The sequence below is a fragment of the Pseudophryne corroboree genome, chromosome 2, assembly GCF_028390025.1.
Source record: "Pseudophryne corroboree isolate aPseCor3 chromosome 2, aPseCor3.hap2, whole genome shotgun sequence".
Classification (NCBI taxonomy): domain Eukaryota; kingdom Metazoa; phylum Chordata; class Amphibia; order Anura; family Myobatrachidae; genus Pseudophryne; species Pseudophryne corroboree.
The window spans coordinates 900,486,282-900,502,589 of record NC_086445.1 but is presented as its reverse complement, the minus strand read 5'-3'; the positions used below and the strand labels follow the sequence as shown (position 1 = coordinate 900,502,589).

Below are 16,308 nucleotides of genomic sequence, written 5' to 3'. Positions count from 1 at the left end.
GGGGACTCAGAACAGAACTAAAAAATTATTTATATTGCTTGCTTTATTACAGGTTCCACTATCAACTGGTTATCATCATTATCGCCCTATAAGCACACCACCAGAAGACAGGCTGTAGTGGTAATGGGATGACTGTTTACCCCCCTTCCAGCAATCATACCTTTCTAACTGCATCTTCTTCTCCGCTATCAATGCGTGCAGCTGCTGCTGCTGGGCTTCTCGTTGTTTAGCAATTGATTTTAACAGATTACGAGCACCAATGGCCTAAAGCAGCACAGACAAAATAAGAGTCACATTATCACAAGTAAAAGTTCACTGCTACAGTATGTCAAAAGAAATGAAACAAAGTTGTTATTTGCACATGTAACACATGTCTGAGCAAACAGCTATACTACAGGACAAGCATTCCCAACCTCTGTCCTTGGGCACACTAACAGTGCAGGTTTTAATGATTTCCATGCTTCAGCATAGATCAGAGATGGGCAATTATTACAGCTGGGGGGGGGGGGAGACCTAACACTTTCCAGTGAATATCAGAGAGCCGCACAGCCCCATGTATGTGTGTCCCCCCCCCCCTTTCCCCATAATGCATTATGGGAGAAATGTACTAAGCCTGTCACATATTAAAAATGGGGACAGGCAAAAATATATATGTCTAAAAACCACTATAAGCCAGTAATAAAAACAAAAAACTGTGCTGAAAACAAAGAAACATCCAGTATCATGCTGTTATCAACAAAATTAGAAGCACCTCTCTCTCGCTGGACACAGTTACAACCCCCCCCCCTCCCCCCTCCCTGGGCAAATTTACCAACTTCTTCTCTCTCCCCCTTCCTCCCTGGGCAAAGTTACCAACTTCTCTCCCCCCAAGCAGCTCAGCCAGTCAGGCCGCTTGTCATTGTGCACCTGTGGGGGGCAGCGGAACGGGCAGGATCGGTTTATGGGCCGCATTTGGCTCTCGAGCCGTATTTTGCCCACCCCTAGCAAAGATGGTTACATCAAAATAACTGAGAAACTAAATAAGTCACCTGTGCTCAAGCATGGGTATCACTAAAACCTGAACTGTTAGCACAATATGGCTATTCCCACTGATGGGCGTCCATGACAACCATAGAGTGGTAATAGTTCCTGTGGCGAGCTCAGCGAGCCAAGCCCACAGCATGGTGAGCGAAGCGAGCCTGCAAGGGGACTCTTAGCGCTCGCCCCGCAGATGGAATTCTGGCGGATGGGATGCTGCTGTGGGATATTAACAGCCGGCATCCCGCCGGCCGGTAATCCATACCGAACCCCTCCTACCAACATGCTCAGATGAATGTATCACTGCAGGCACTCCAGAGTTCCAGATTCTATGGATAACAGGTTATTAATGGGTGTGGCACTGCTGTGTTTATAATACTCCTCTATTTATATGGCGCCACAAGGGGTCCGCAATGCCTTAACAACAAATGCATAATAGGCTTCATGAAATGCCATCAGATACAGGAGACTGCCTCAGTAATTACACACTATCTAAGCTAGAACACACTGTAAGCTTGAAGAAATGTCAGAGCATGTTATTATATCTGCCTATTGTCATCCTTGGTTCTCACGTCTCATCACTACCCAAACTACCATACAACGATATACACACGAATCATGCACCCATGGTGGACAGGCCTTATAGGGACTTATTGGTACTTTTCATGGTAGACACGGTAAAAAAAAATTCCCAAAAATCCCTGCAGAAGGAGGTTGGACTGGCTACCGCTGTTCAATCCCCAAATACAGTGCTTTCTTACTATGCCTCAGCATGTAGGACCATGCAGCCTTTTGCTACAAAGCATGGCCCTTGCCTCCTCTCTGATCACAGTGGGGCCTGCTTCATCCACACTCTAACCATGCTGTGTGGCAGCAGAGAGAACACTGGATTAGCAACAGGTAAGTGGGGGGTGGAGGGAGTAATCAGTGTAATTAACCGTAAGAATAATGGGGGTTTATTATTAGAGTAAAGCGATAAACTGAGTTTACCAAGATGAAGGGGCTCTTCACTGAGGGAAGTAATTTAGTGGTTAATGAACATATATGGAATTTATGGATGGAGCATGACTTAATTATTGGGATGATGATGTTATAGATGATCAAGGGTTAATCATGTTAAATTGGGATGTTATGATGACGCTGAAATTTTTTATAATTGTTTAGCCTCCCTGCACCACAGCAGCAAGTTACAGCAGTTTAAATGGTTTCAGAGCAAAGGGATTCACCTTTACAGGATAGGAGGGAACAGACTAAGGTTATAAGGTGGTGTTTGGTATCCAGCTGTAGAGTATTTTAAAGGGTAATATTCCGGTGTTGGTCTGCAGTAGATCGCATGTTCCTGCGGATAGTTATGTGCAGGAGCAGAATATAGATATAAACTGTATTTACTGTACATTATGTATGCGGCGGGAATCCAGAGGAGACCACCCACAAGAGCAGTTGGAACAGACATCGCCCACCTATTCAAACCGACCTATGACCTCTCCTGTACTGTAAATGACCATCCCTGTGTCCAATGGACAAAGAGATTACAGTATCCATTGTGTTAGGTTTTGGAAGAATTGTATAAAGAGAGCCTGCTGCAGGCCTGGTCAGACACAAGACTCACAAAGTTATCTATCAGATAACTGAGGACCAGACTGGGTAGCGCGGCTAATCCAATCACGTATGTACCATTGACTGTAGCCATTATTCTGTTATATTGTATTGTATTATATATATATATATATATATATATATATATATATTGTAACCCCCTTTCAGTAATAATACGCTGTGGTGTCGGAACCCAGCATTTTAAATAGCAAACCGGTGTCGTGTTTTCCTTTCCCTGCTAAGGTTTAGAGTGTAATACTATCGCATGCATAGCTGTTAAGGGTTTGCGGTGTATCTCTGGGTGTGTACACACTGTGTGTACTTTGTACCGTCAGCGCAGCGTTTGTACGCAAAGTTCCGTACACAGGCCCTCATTCCGAGTTGATCGGTCGCTAGGCGAATTTAGCAGAGTTACACACGCTAAGCCGCCGCCTACTGGGAGTGAATCTTAGCTTCTTAAAATTGCGACCGATGTATTCGCAATATTGCGATTACTAACTACTTAGCAGTTTCAGAGTAGCTCCAGACTTACTCTGCCTGTGCGATCATTTCAGTGCTTGTCGTTCCTGGTTGACGTCACAAACACACCCAGCGTTCGCCCAGGCACTCCCACCGTTTCCCCGGCCACTCCTGCGTTTTTTCCGGAAACGGTAGCGTTTTCAGCCACACGCCCCTGAAACGCCGTGTTTCCGCCCAGTAACACCCATTTCCTGTCAATCACATTACGATCGCCGGAGCGAAGAAAAAGCCGTGAGTAAAAATACTTTCTTCATAGTAAAGTTACTTGGCGCAGTCGCAGTGCGAACATTGCGCATGCGTACTAAGCGGATTTTCACTGCGATGCGATGAAAAAGAACGAGCGAACAACTCGGAATGAGGGCCACGGTACGGGACTCTGTACGCTAATAGCATAAAAGGTACGTAGAGTGTGTATTAAGTATAGCGGCCGCAGCGGCTCGATGGTAAAGTGTATTTAAAGTGTGTTTAAGGTATAGCTTTTCATTCCTGTATATAAAATAAGAATTTACTTACCGATAATTCTATTTCTCGTAGTCCGTAGTGGATGCTGGGGACTCCGTAAGGACCATGGGGAATAGCGGCTCCGCAGGAGACTGGGCACATCTAAAGAAAGCTTTAGGACTATCTGGTGTGCACTGGCTCCTCCCCCTATGACCCTCCTCCAAGCCTCAGTTAGGATACTGTGCCCGGACGAGCGTACACAATAAGGAAGGATTTTGAATCCCGGGTAAGACTCATACCAGCCACACCAATCACACTGTACAACTTGTGATCTGAACCCAGTTAACAGCATGATAACAGAGGAGCCTCTAGAAAAGATGGCTCACTACAGCAATAACCCGATTTTTTTGGTAACAATAACTATGTACCAGTATTGCAGACAATCCGCACTTGGGATGGGCGCCCAGCATCCACTACGGACTACGAGAAATAGAATTATCGGTAAGTAAATTCTTATTTTCTCTAACGTCCTAAGTGGATGCTGGGGACTTCGTAAGGACCATGGGGATTATACCAAAGCTCCCAAACGGGCGGGAGAGTGCGGATGACTCTGCAGCACCAATTGAGAGAACTCCAGGTCCTCCTCAGCCAGGGTATCAATTTTGTAGAATTTTACAAACGTATTTGCTCCTGACCAAGTAGCTGCTCGGCAAAGTTGTAAAGCCGAGACCCCTCGGGCAGCCGCCCAAGATGAGCCCACCTTCCTTGTGGAGTGGGCATTTACAGATTTTTGGCTGTGGCAGGCCTGCCACAGAATGTGCAAGCTGAATTGTACTACAAATCCAACGAGCAATAGTCTGCTTAGAAGCAGGAGCACCCAGCTTGTTGGGTGCATACAGGATAAACAGCGAGTCAGATTTTCTGACTCCAGCCGTCCTGGAAACATATATTTTCAGGGCCCTGACAACGTCTAGCAACTTGGAGTCCTCCAAGTCCCTAGTAGCCGCAGGCACCACAATAGGTTGGTTCAGGTGAAACGCTGAAACCACCTTAGGGAGAAACTGAGGACGAGTCCTCAATTCCGCCCTGTCCGAATGGAAAATCAGATAAGGGCTTTTACAGGATAAAGCCGCCAATTCTGACACGCGCCTGGCCCAGGCCAGGGCCAACAGCATGACCACTTTCCATGTGAGATATTTTAACTCCACAGATTTAAGTGGTTCAAACCAATGTGACTTTTGGAACCCAAAAAACTACATTGAGATCCCAAAGTGCCACTGGAGGCACAAAAGGAGGCTGTATATGCAGTACCCCTTTTACAAACGTCTGAACTTCAGGGACTGAAGCTAGTTCTTTTTGGAAGAAAATTGACAGGGCCGAAATTTGAACCTTAATGGACCCCAATTTCAGGCCCATAGACACTCCTGTTTGCAGGAAATGTAGGAATCGACCCAGTTGAATTTCCTCCGTCGGGCCTTACTGGCCTCGCACCACGCAACATATTTTCGCCAAATGCGGTGATAATGTTTTGCGGTTACATCCTTCCTGGCTTTGATCAGGATAGGGATGACTTCATCCGGAATGCCTTTTTTCCTTCAGGATCCGGCGTTCAACCGCCATGCCGTCAAACGCAGCCGCGGTAAGTCTTGGAACAGACAGGGTCCTTGTTGGAGCAGGTCCCTTCTTAGAGGTAGAGGCCACGGATCCTCCGTGAGCATCTCTTGAAGTTCCGGTTACCAAGTCCTTCTTGGCCAATCCGGAGCCACGAATATAGTGCTTACTCCTCTCCATCTTATCAATCTCAGTACCTTGGGTATGAGAGGCAGAGGAGGGAACACATACACTGACTGGTACACCCACGGTGTTACCAGAGCGTCTACAGCTATTGCCTGAGGGTCCCTTGACCTGGCGCAATACCTGTCGAGTTTTTCCCAACGGTTTATAATCATGTGGAAGACTTCTGGGTGAAGTCCCCACTCTCCCGGGTGGAGGTCGTGCTGAGGAAGTCTGCTTCCCAGTTGTCCACTCCCGGAATGAATACTGCTGACAGTGCTATCACATGATTTTCCGCCCAGCGAAGAATCCTTGCAGCTTCTGCCATTGCCCTCCTGCTTCTTGTGCCACCCTGTCTGTTTACGTGGGCGACTGCCGTGATGTTGTCCGACTGGATCAACACCGGCTGACCTTGGAGCAGAGGTCTTGCTAAGCTTAGAGCATTGTAAATGGCCCTTAGCTTCAGGATATTTATGTGAAGTGATGTCTCCAGGCTTGACCATAAGCCCTGGATATTCCTTCCCTGTGTGACTGCTCCCCAGCCTCGCAGGCTGGCATCCGTGGTCACCAGGACCCAGTCCTGAATGCCGAATCTGCGGCCCTCTAGAAGATGAGCACTCTGCAACCACCACAGGAGGTGACAGGGTTATCCGCTGATGCATCTGAAGATGCGACCCGGACCATTTGTCCAGCAGGTCCCACTGGAAAGTTCTTGCGTGGAATCTGCCGAATGGGATTGCTTCGTAGGAAGCCACCATTTTACCCAGAACCCTTGTGCATTGATGCACTGAGACTTGGCTCGGTTTTAGGAGGTTCCTGACTAGCTCGGATAACTCCCTGTCTTTCCCCTCCGGGAGAAACACCTTTTTCTGGACTGTGTCCAGGATCATCCCTAGGAACCGAAGACAAGTCGTCGGAACCAGCTGCGATTTTGGAATATTGAGAATCCAATCGTGCTGCCGCAACACTACCTGAGATAGTGCTACACCGACCTCCAACTGTTCCCTGGATCTTACCCATATCAGGGAATCGTCCAAGTAAGGGATAACTAAAATTCCCTTCCTTCGAAGGAATATCATCATTTCGGCCATTACCTTGGTAAAGACCCGGGGTGCCGTGGACCATCCATACGGCAGCGTCTGAACTGATAGTGACAGTTCTGTACCATAAACCTGAGGTACCCTTGGTGAGAAGGGTAAATTTTGACATGAAGGCAAGCATCCTTGATGTCCCGAGACATCATGTAGTCCCCTTCTTCCAGGTTCGCAATCACTGCTCTGAGTGACTCAATCTTGAATTTGAACCTCTGTATGTAAGTGTTCAAAGATTTTAGATTTAGAATCGGTCTCACCGAGCCGTCCGGCTTCGGTACCACAACAGTGTGGAATAATACCCCGTTCCCTGTTGCAGGAGGGGTACCTTGATTATCACCTGCTGGGAATACAGCTTGTGAATGGCTTCCAAAACTGTCTCCCTGTCAGAAGGAGACATCGGTAAAGCCGACTTTAGGAAAACGGCGAGGGGGAGACGTCTCGAATTCTAATTTGTACCCCTGAGATATCACCTGAAGGATCCAGGGGTCTACTTGCGAGTGAGCCCACTGCGCGCTGAAATTCATTGAGACGGGCCCCCCACCGTGCCTGATTCTGCTTGTAAAGCCCCAGCGTCATACTGAGGGCTTGGCAGAGGCGGGAGAGGGTTTCTGTTCCTGGGAACTGGCTGATTTCTGCAGCCTTTTTCCTCTCCCTCTGTCACGGGGCAGAAATGAGGAACATTTTGCCCGCTTGTCCACGAAAAGACTGCGCCTGATAATACGGCGTCTTCTCATGTTGAGAGGCGACCTGGGGTACAAACGTGGATTTCCCAGCTGTTGCCGTGGCCACCAGGTCTGAAAGACCGACCCCAAATAACTCCTCCCCTTATTAAGGCAATACTTCCAAATGCCGTTTGGAATACGCATCACCTGACCACTGACGTGTCCATAACCCTCTACTGGTAGAAATGGACAACGCACTTAGACTTGATGCCAGTCGGCAAATATTCCGCTGTGCATCACGCATATATAGAAATGCATCTTTTAAATGCTCTATAGGCAAAAATATACTGTCCCTATCTAGGGTATCAATATTTTCAGTCAGGGAATCCGACCACGCCAACCCAGCACTGCACATACAGGCTGAGGCGATTGCTGGTCGCAGTATAACACCAGTATGTGTGTAAATACATTTTAGGATACCCTCCTGCTTTCTATCAGCAGGATCCTTAAGGGCGGCCATCTCAGGAGAGGGTAGAGCCCTTACAAGCGTGTGAGCGCTTTATCCACCCTAGGGGGTGTTTCCCAACGCACCCTAACCTCTGGCGGGAAAGGATATAATGCCAATAACATTTTAGAAATTATCAGTTGTTATCGGGGGAAAACCACGCATCATCACACACCTCATTTAATTTCTCAGATTCAGGAAAACTACAGGTAGTTTTTCCTCACCGAACATAATACCCCTTTTTGGTGGTACTCGTATTATCAGAAATGTGTAAAACATTTTTCATTGCCTCAATCATGTAACGTGTGGCCCTACTGGAAGTCACATTTGTCTCTTCACCGTCGACACTGGAGTCAGTATCCGTGTCGGCGTCTATATCTGCCATCTGAGGTAACGGGCGCTTTAGAGCCCCTGACGGCCTATGAGACGTCTGGACAGGCACAAGCTGAGTAGCCGGCTGTCTCATGTCAACCACTGTCTTTTATACAGAGCTGACACTGTCACGTAATTCCTTCCAACAGTACATCCACTCAGGTGTCGACCCCCTAGGGGGTGACATCACTATTACAGGCAATCTGCTCCGTCTCCACATCATTTTTCTCCTCATACATGTCGACACAAACGTACCGACATACAGCACACACACAGGGAATGCTCTGATAGAGGACAGGACCCCACTAGCCCTTTGGGGAGACAGAGGGAGAGTTTGCCAGCACACACCAAAGCGCTATATATATACAGGGATAACCTTATATAAGTGTTTTTCCCCTTATAGCTGCTGTATTGTTAATACTGCGCCTAATTAGTGCCCCCCTCTCTTTTTTAACCCTTTCTGTAGTGTAGTGACTGCAGGGGAGAGCCAGGGGAGCTTCCCTCCAACTGAGCTGTGAGGGAAAATGGCGCCAGTGTGCTGAGGAGATAGGCTCCGCCCCTTTTTCGCGGACTTTTCTCCTGCTTTTTTATGGATTCTGGCAGGGGTTAAAATTCATCCATATAGCCCTGGGGGCTATATGTGATGTATTTTCGCCAGCCAAGGTGTTTTTATTGCTGCTCAGGGCGCCCCCCCCCTAGCGCCCTGCACCCTCAGTGACCGAAGTGTGAAGTGTGCTGAGGAGCAATGGCGCACAGCTGCAGTGCTGTGCGCTACCTTGGTGAAGACAGGATGTCTTCTGCCGCCGATTTTTCCGGACCTCTTCTGTCTTCTGGCTCTGTAAGGGGGCCGGCGGCGCGGCTCTGGGACCCATCCATGGCTGGGCCTGTGATCGTCCCTCTGGAGCTAATGTCCAGTAGCCTAAGAAGCCCAATCCACTCTGCACGCAGGTGAGTTCGCTTCTTCTCCCCTTAGTCCCTCGATGCAGTGAGCCTGTTGCCAGCAGGTCTCACTGAAAATAAAAAACCTAAACTAAAACTTTCACGAAGAAGCTCAGGAGAGCCCCTAGTGTGCACCCTTCTCGTTCGGGCACAGAGATCTAACTGAGGCTTGGAGGAGGGTCATAGGGGGAGGAGCCAGTGCACACCAGATAGTCCTAAAGCTTTCTTTAGATGTGCCCAGTCTCCTGCGGAGCCGCTATTCCCCATGGTCCTTACGGAGTCCCCAGCATCCACTTAGGACGTTAGAGAAATCAGCATTATCAATTGGGGGCTCCGTCAGGGATTCCACATACCCACAGCCTAACAGGTCACAGTAGCTTAATCCATCAGCAAAAGGGCAGACAGAAAGTATCCTACGTAACCTTTTCTTGGTCGATGGATACTTGTTTGCCGATTAGATGACGTCTGCTCTGTATGGTTTGTAGGGATGCTGGTAGAACCCGTAAAGTAAACAGGAAAAAAGCTATTTAAAAATCTGTGAATTTTTTTTGCCGCCAAAAGCGTACACAACAAAAAGGCACCCACACTCTTTGTATACCCTCTCACATTGTTGCCATAACACTCAGATTGCTAGATTCATTTAGATCTCTGTGAAACCGGATACATTTGTTGCTATATAGTTAAAAACTAAAATAAATGTTTAAGGAAGTAAGTGTAAAGCACAAACGCAGTCTGGCATGGTTGTAAAGGTTTATACAGAAAGAAACTGTGTGTTGTGTTAAGTGAGCGATTATAGTTAATATTGCTCACATTTATAGAAGTTGTGGGATTTGTTTAATTGCGGACGTACGGTTTTGTACACGTGTCTCGGACAAAGTACAGGACTGCGCACACAGCGTAAAAAACATGCACGGTCGCGTGTTTACGCAAAGTGCGTAAGAGTACGGGCGCTAAGTACAAATTACACAATAGTATCGTTTAGTTAAAAGGTGGGACAGTAGCCACGCTACAATAGCACAAAACTGCCCGGTTTCTAAAGCAGATTAGTATAAAACTTTTTGTTTAAACTGTATTGCCTCTGGGGGTAAAGCTGCTTATCTGAATAAATCAAAATTTTCTGTACAGAAAAGACAAAGTGTACTTGAGAGAGCGAACGTAGGAGTGAGTGGAACTGAAACACGGAAGTCGGGTCCCGTGGTACATCAAGTAAGAGGAGGCTTGGTGGCGTGAAGTGGCTGACTCACGTTAATATAGATTGAAATACGCAAATCGTGAGGTGATTTGCAGAGGAGCGTGATAGTGCATAGTATTGCGTAAAAGGTTTTTGTATTACGCTCCGAACTGAGGGTCGCAGTTTGTACATCGACCCGTGGTCGTACGGCAGATAGGTAACAAGTACCTATACGCTGTGCGATTGGACCGCGCATTTGTGGGTACGATATATATAGCGCAACTGGATACCCCTTTACGAGCTTTTGCGTAAAATCGCGGTATCATTAGCGCTGTATAGAGCATACGCAAGTGTGATTTGTGTATAGGGAGTTTTCGCTGGTCTCTCTCAGGAAATTCTCCAGCGGCAGATATTCACTGGAATAGGTAAGTCACTCCTAAACACTTCCAGTGAATAGAAACCAGTTAGGGCCTCGCTGGGTACGCGGTGGTCACTATTGGAGTGAGTCGTGGTACTCAGTGGAGATGGAGCGAGTGAAAGCGTTAGGTGTCTTTCACCGTCTATCTGCGGTGTGCATTGGGGATTGCGTTTATTGGCAAAAAGTCCGCGATGGGATCCAATTGCACAAGCAGTGGGCGTTTAGAAACTAGGGTTCAGGTTGAGGTGCCGCGGCCCAGGGGGTCAGCGAGGTTTATTATGTGTGAAAAATATGGGTCACACACGGAGGTTTTTTGCAATGAATGGGTATGTATGACTGACAAAGATAGGGTACCATTCCCTAAAGTGGGCAGCTTTGAACCAGAGGTACTGCAGAATGTAGGCAGTAAAATATGTCTTAATAAATCCAGAAAATGAAGGATTAGACATAACGATTGTTTAAAATTATGGCAACAAGAGGGGAATATGCAAAGGGAACAAATTCGCAAAGTAGGTTCAAAACCTAGCAGGAATGAGAACACAAACACACCATTGTCGACACAGGTCGAAGGGGAAGAGATGGCTACAGTCAATGGTATATCTGTAAATGATAGTAGTGTGCAAAAACAATGTATTAACCCTAACTTCTGCAAGATGTATCCTGTTTTGAAGTCTTTTCAAGGTTATAGGTCACAGGAAGATGAAGGATCCAGCCAAATCGCAGCTCTCCTCCGAGCAGTCACCTTGCAGGAAACTCAGGTGGGGCCTGTCCAACCAGGTAGAGCAGTAACAATATTCCCCAATGAAAGAACTAGTGAAGTCACAGCTACCGGTAAGTGTGAGACAGTTCATTACACAGAGACAACAACACCTCACAGTAAACAGATTAGGAACGGAATGGTAGAATTACACCCTGTCTTGGAAATAGTAACTCCCAATGGGGGAACCGATAGTCAGGGAATAAGCCTCACCAGGAATAATGCAATGTATTGCCCGTGGCCCAAAGCTGAGCTGTGGTCAATCATTTCAGGATTCCCCGATCCTCAGAAGCTTGTAGCCAGATGTCAGAAGTTTATCAGAGATCTGGGTAATGCGTATGAACCGACAAAACAAACATTGGCGGATATTTTTAAAAGCATGCCTACCCCCTAATATTGACACCCAAAAATGTATCACTGATTGCAGATTAGAGTCGGATAGTCTTGTGACTGACAAACACAATCAGGAGAACTTAGAGCAAATTAACATGCAACTAGAGTTGTATTTCCCCACAACTGTTAAGTGGAGAAGAATTTTCTCCATAAAGCAGAGGGAAAATGAAATGACATCTGAATATTTCCATCGGGCCCTGCAAATAATGAATAGATACAGTAGGGTATCAGATACAGGGAACGATGCAAATTGCAGGGAGGTGGTTGTCTCTGTGCTAATGGACGGGCTCAATAAGACAGTAAGGGACAGGGTACAAACATTTTTGCCTGATTGGAGAGTGGCCACAGTAGCTTGTCTTAGAGTGCGCGATTGAACACCATGAGAATATTGCTAGGCGTAGAGAACTGCAGGAGGAGAGGCTGAGGATTGAAAGAATACAGGCTCTTACACCAAAGTCTCATCAGCCTAAACCCCAAAACCCTGGTGGTAAGAAAAGACCGAGAATATGTTATACTTGTAGGAAGGAAGGACATTTTGCTAGAGATTGTAAGAGTAGTAGAGCACATAGCCAATATAGACCCCTAGACAGAGAAAACAAGCCACGTTATTAAACACATAGACGGGATCAAGGGACATATAGTAAGGAATCACGAGCCATATAGAAAACACAGATTCGGTTAATGGGAAGAACGGAATAAATGCAACTTTACCCTTTTGACAGAACTTACTGGGGTTAGGAGGAGGTCTCTAAACTTTTGCTTCTTTCTCTAGCAGAAGTGACCTCTAAGTAACTTAACAGAAGTTTTGTTAGAGATGGTATACATATAGCGTACTCCCACCCAGGAAGTACGAATTATGTTGGATACCCACGAAGACTAATGTTGCATTTCACTGTTCTAGATGCATGTCCATCACAGGTAGAGGAAATTATCTCAAAGATACCGGGTTCCCTATGAACTTAGAATGGACAGGATACTGGATTGATGGCTGGGATAGTCCCAGTAGAGATATAACACGCATAAAAATATAATTTTTTTTAGGGGAGCAGACCGAGTAGAGAATCATTCCCCGTAGGGCCCAATCCAGATGTCAAATTTTGTAAAATCTACTTTGCATCTACAAACTTATCTGTTACTAAACTCTATGTGATTTGTCTTCAAAGTTTCCTCTTCATCTCTTACGTTCACCGACAGGATTACAGTTCAGACGCCACATGCCTATTCGGTCCTTCAGAGTTCTGCCCAAATCCAGTATATCTCACCAGCATAGGGACACCAGTATTAATGCAGTGTGCCTGGTCATGCACAAAGGGTGAAGAATGGGAATACTGGTGAAGGGAGACTGTGTATAGACACTGATATGCATGATGGTGTGACAGCCTGATGGTGAACGCAAATCTGACAAATTTTCTTTTTATTATTTCCCCTCTCTTTTCGCTTTCCACAGACGGTTTACTTCACACAACTGATAATATACAACAGTTAAACACATTGAAATGCAAGATTTGTGTTCCCTGCAGAAAAAGGCAGTCTGGAGGTCAAAGGGGTATGGCCAGGAGTCCTCGGGACTGTGGACAGGTGGACACGGTAAGCCAGTGGCACCAGAGCATATCTTCCAAGTCTAGCTGAGGCGGCACACGGTCTGACTCATCTGGGCAAAGAGGGTATGTGTAAGCTGGTGAGTGCCTACTGGTGTGCGCCAGGATTCTCTTCTCATGCAGGTAAGAGAGCAATGACATGTTTTACTTGCTTGAGGAAGAATATTGGTAAGTCAATACCAACAGAGCCATCCCATATCCCCCCGACAGACGGACCTTTTCAGGTAATACAAATCGATTTCATGCAGTTACCACCCTGTAGAAATTTAAAATATGTGTTAGTTTGTATTGATGTATTTTCCAATTGGGTAGAAGCGTTCCCTGCTGCCACAAATACTGCTACGTTCACTGCAAAGAAAATTGTGCAGAAATTTGTGTGTAGCTATGGTATCCCTAGAATAATTGAAAGTGATAGGGGTACCCATTTTACAGGTGAAGTCTTTCAGGTCATGTGCAAACTGATGGGAATTAATAGCAAGCTGCATACTCCGTACCGACCACAGGCGAGTGCGAAGGTGGAGAGAATGAACAGCACTATTAAGAATAAGCTGAGCAAGGTGATGGCTGAAACTGGATTGTTGTGGCCAGAAGCTTTGCCACTAGTGTTGTACAGCATCAGAACCACTCCCAGGTCTCCCCTTAACCTATCACCCTTTGAAATTCTTTTTGGTCGACAACCTCATGTAATGATAGACCCCCAGGATGATTTAAAATGTAATAACGAAGTGACTGTGAAATATTTGGTTGGGATGAGCCAGCAGCTAAGAAATCAACAAAGAAATTTAAAGCTGGTGATTCCCGACCTACCGAACAGTAATTGTCATGACATTGAACCTGGGGATTATGTGATGATTCGAAATTTCTTACGCTCAGGTTGCCTCATAGACAGGTGGGAAGGACCATACCAAGTCTTGTTAACCAGCACAACAGCATTGAAGGTCGCCGAAAGAGAGACTTGGATCCACTCGTCCCACTGCAAGAAGGTCGCTGTCCCGGAGAGAACTAGTGACAAAGAGCAGAGTGTAGAGAACCTCGTATCACTGGAGTGTCTGTTCCAGGAAAGTTGAGAGGCAGGACTGTTGAAGGGCATCTGAGCACAGAGAGTAACAAGATCTATAACGGTTGTCGTACCATTTACTTTTTTCACCTCCCCCTGCATTTTCCTTTCTTTTCTCCTTCTTATTTTCCTCCTTTCCCCTAACGAAATGGATCGATCACAAGAGACTGCGTTTCGAGTTCTGTTAATAATTCTGGTTTTGATCAGGACAGTTTGTTTTGGTGAGGGTCCCAGAGAGGTCGAGCAGGGATCTGGAATGGGTTCTGATGGCGAGTATGAATTTGTAGGATCTCAGGAGCAGCACATCACTTTAGTAAAGGCTGGCATCAGTAAGCGCTCCGGTAGTCAGGGAGCTCGGAGGCACTGTGAGGGGTTATTGTCTGATGAATATTGTATTTGTAGGAATTGTGAGAATATAGTAGAGGATAGGTGCATCCAGAGATGTCAGTCCAACCTTAATATCGACATGGACCGTCATCCGTTGAGTGATTACCACTCACTAGTGGGTAAGGTCTTAAACCAGACAGAATGCTGGGTGTGCTCACAGGTACCTCAAGGTCAGAGCAAGTCAGGATTAGTACCGTTCCCTTTAGCAATAGATGAGGTACTCAAATTGCAGGGTGGGAGGCCGGTGGACAAGAAATTCAATATTTCTAGGCCCCCTAGTTTGAAGCTCCACCAGTACCATGTAGACAGGTCCTTACTGTGCTTTAATATTTCCAATTACCGAAAACCAGGAAATTGGGAAGTGATGTGGAATAACCAGACAATGACCTTTTCATACAGAGCTGATAGGATACCAATAGACTCTGAACTTGTACGCCAAATAGCCAACAGTGGAAGGTATTTTCTGTATAGGTAAACTCGTGGAAGCAAGACCGCGTGGGTTGGAAAAGTATCGCCAGGGTATTGTGCCCATATCATCCAGCCCGAAACTTGTACTGAGCAGATGGGAGAACTAGGGATTGGTTTCTTTACTTGGAAAGTTTGTAATATGGTGATGTTATATTTTGTCCCCTATGTTCTCCCAGATGATGCCTATTTCATATGTGGGAGGAAGGCGTACAAGTGGCTTGCCCCGAGCTTAGAGGGATTGTGTTACATTGGGAGAGTATTGCCAGAAGTCATGACCAGAACCCATGATAAGATGAAAGACGTTCACCGCAGTGCTCAGGCTCCTTATACTCATACTCACTATGAACACATCATCAAGAGACACCTCATAGATAGGACAGAGCACGCAGCCTCTGATTTGATCCACGAATCCACCGGGATTCAGTTCCTTCTCGCATTAGACATCACCCGTACAGCCAGAGGAACTATAAATTATAGGTATATCCATGCGCTAGCGAACTTGATAGATAATATCACTGAGATGTATGACGACACCTTCAGGTATACGGGAAGGGAGTTACAAGCCTACAAGAAGGAACTGATTCAGCACAGGATGATCCTTAATTATGTCACAGCCGTGACAGGTGGGTACTGTGTTACTCTGGCAACTCAATATGGTGTGAAGTGCTGTACATATATCACGAACAGCACTGACGACCCCACGGAGATCATCGATCAAAAGATGGACGATATCTTGCAGTTGAAGTGGGAGTTCAGGAGGAAGCACAACCTTACCTTAGCGACTGTGAGTAATGAACTGACCGGCTGGGTCTTATGGTTGAAACCATGCAACTGGTTCTCAGGTTTAGGAGAGTGGGCTCAAAATGTCATCATGAGTGTAGGGAAGTTTCTCCTTTGTATCCTGGGAGTCGTCATAATTATTGGTTCGATATTTAGGTGTGTTCGAATTCTGACGCGGCGCAAGCACAGCACAAAGTTGATGAGTCTAAGGAGCGAGGGCGCTGTTATAGCAGCAGATTTGATTTATGACCCATCCATAGAGACAGTGTTATGATAAGGATTGCAAATGAATTTCATGGCCTGTTTCTTTCACCTGTTTTTTTCTTTTGTCTTCCCCTCTGCTCAGATACATCCATCCGGA

At 46.3% G+C, this 16,308-nt stretch overlaps 1 protein-coding gene across 5 annotated transcripts in view; it reads right to left on the bottom strand.

Moving 5' to 3' along the window:
- The window catches only part of IFT20 (intraflagellar transport 20), a 120,661-nt gene that overhangs the window by 17,470 nt on the left and 86,883 nt on the right, over positions 1-16,308 (bottom strand). For all 5 annotated transcript variants that reach the window (XR_010241527.1, XM_063956040.1, XM_063956044.1 and 2 more), the window contains exon 4: positions 161-264. Coding sequence is in view for 4 of the 5 variants with exons in the window: in XM_063956040.1 (XP_063812110.1) it covers positions 161-264 (104 nt within the window). In the remaining variant the exon portion in view is untranslated. The remainder of the gene's footprint in view (positions 1-160; positions 265-16,308) is intronic.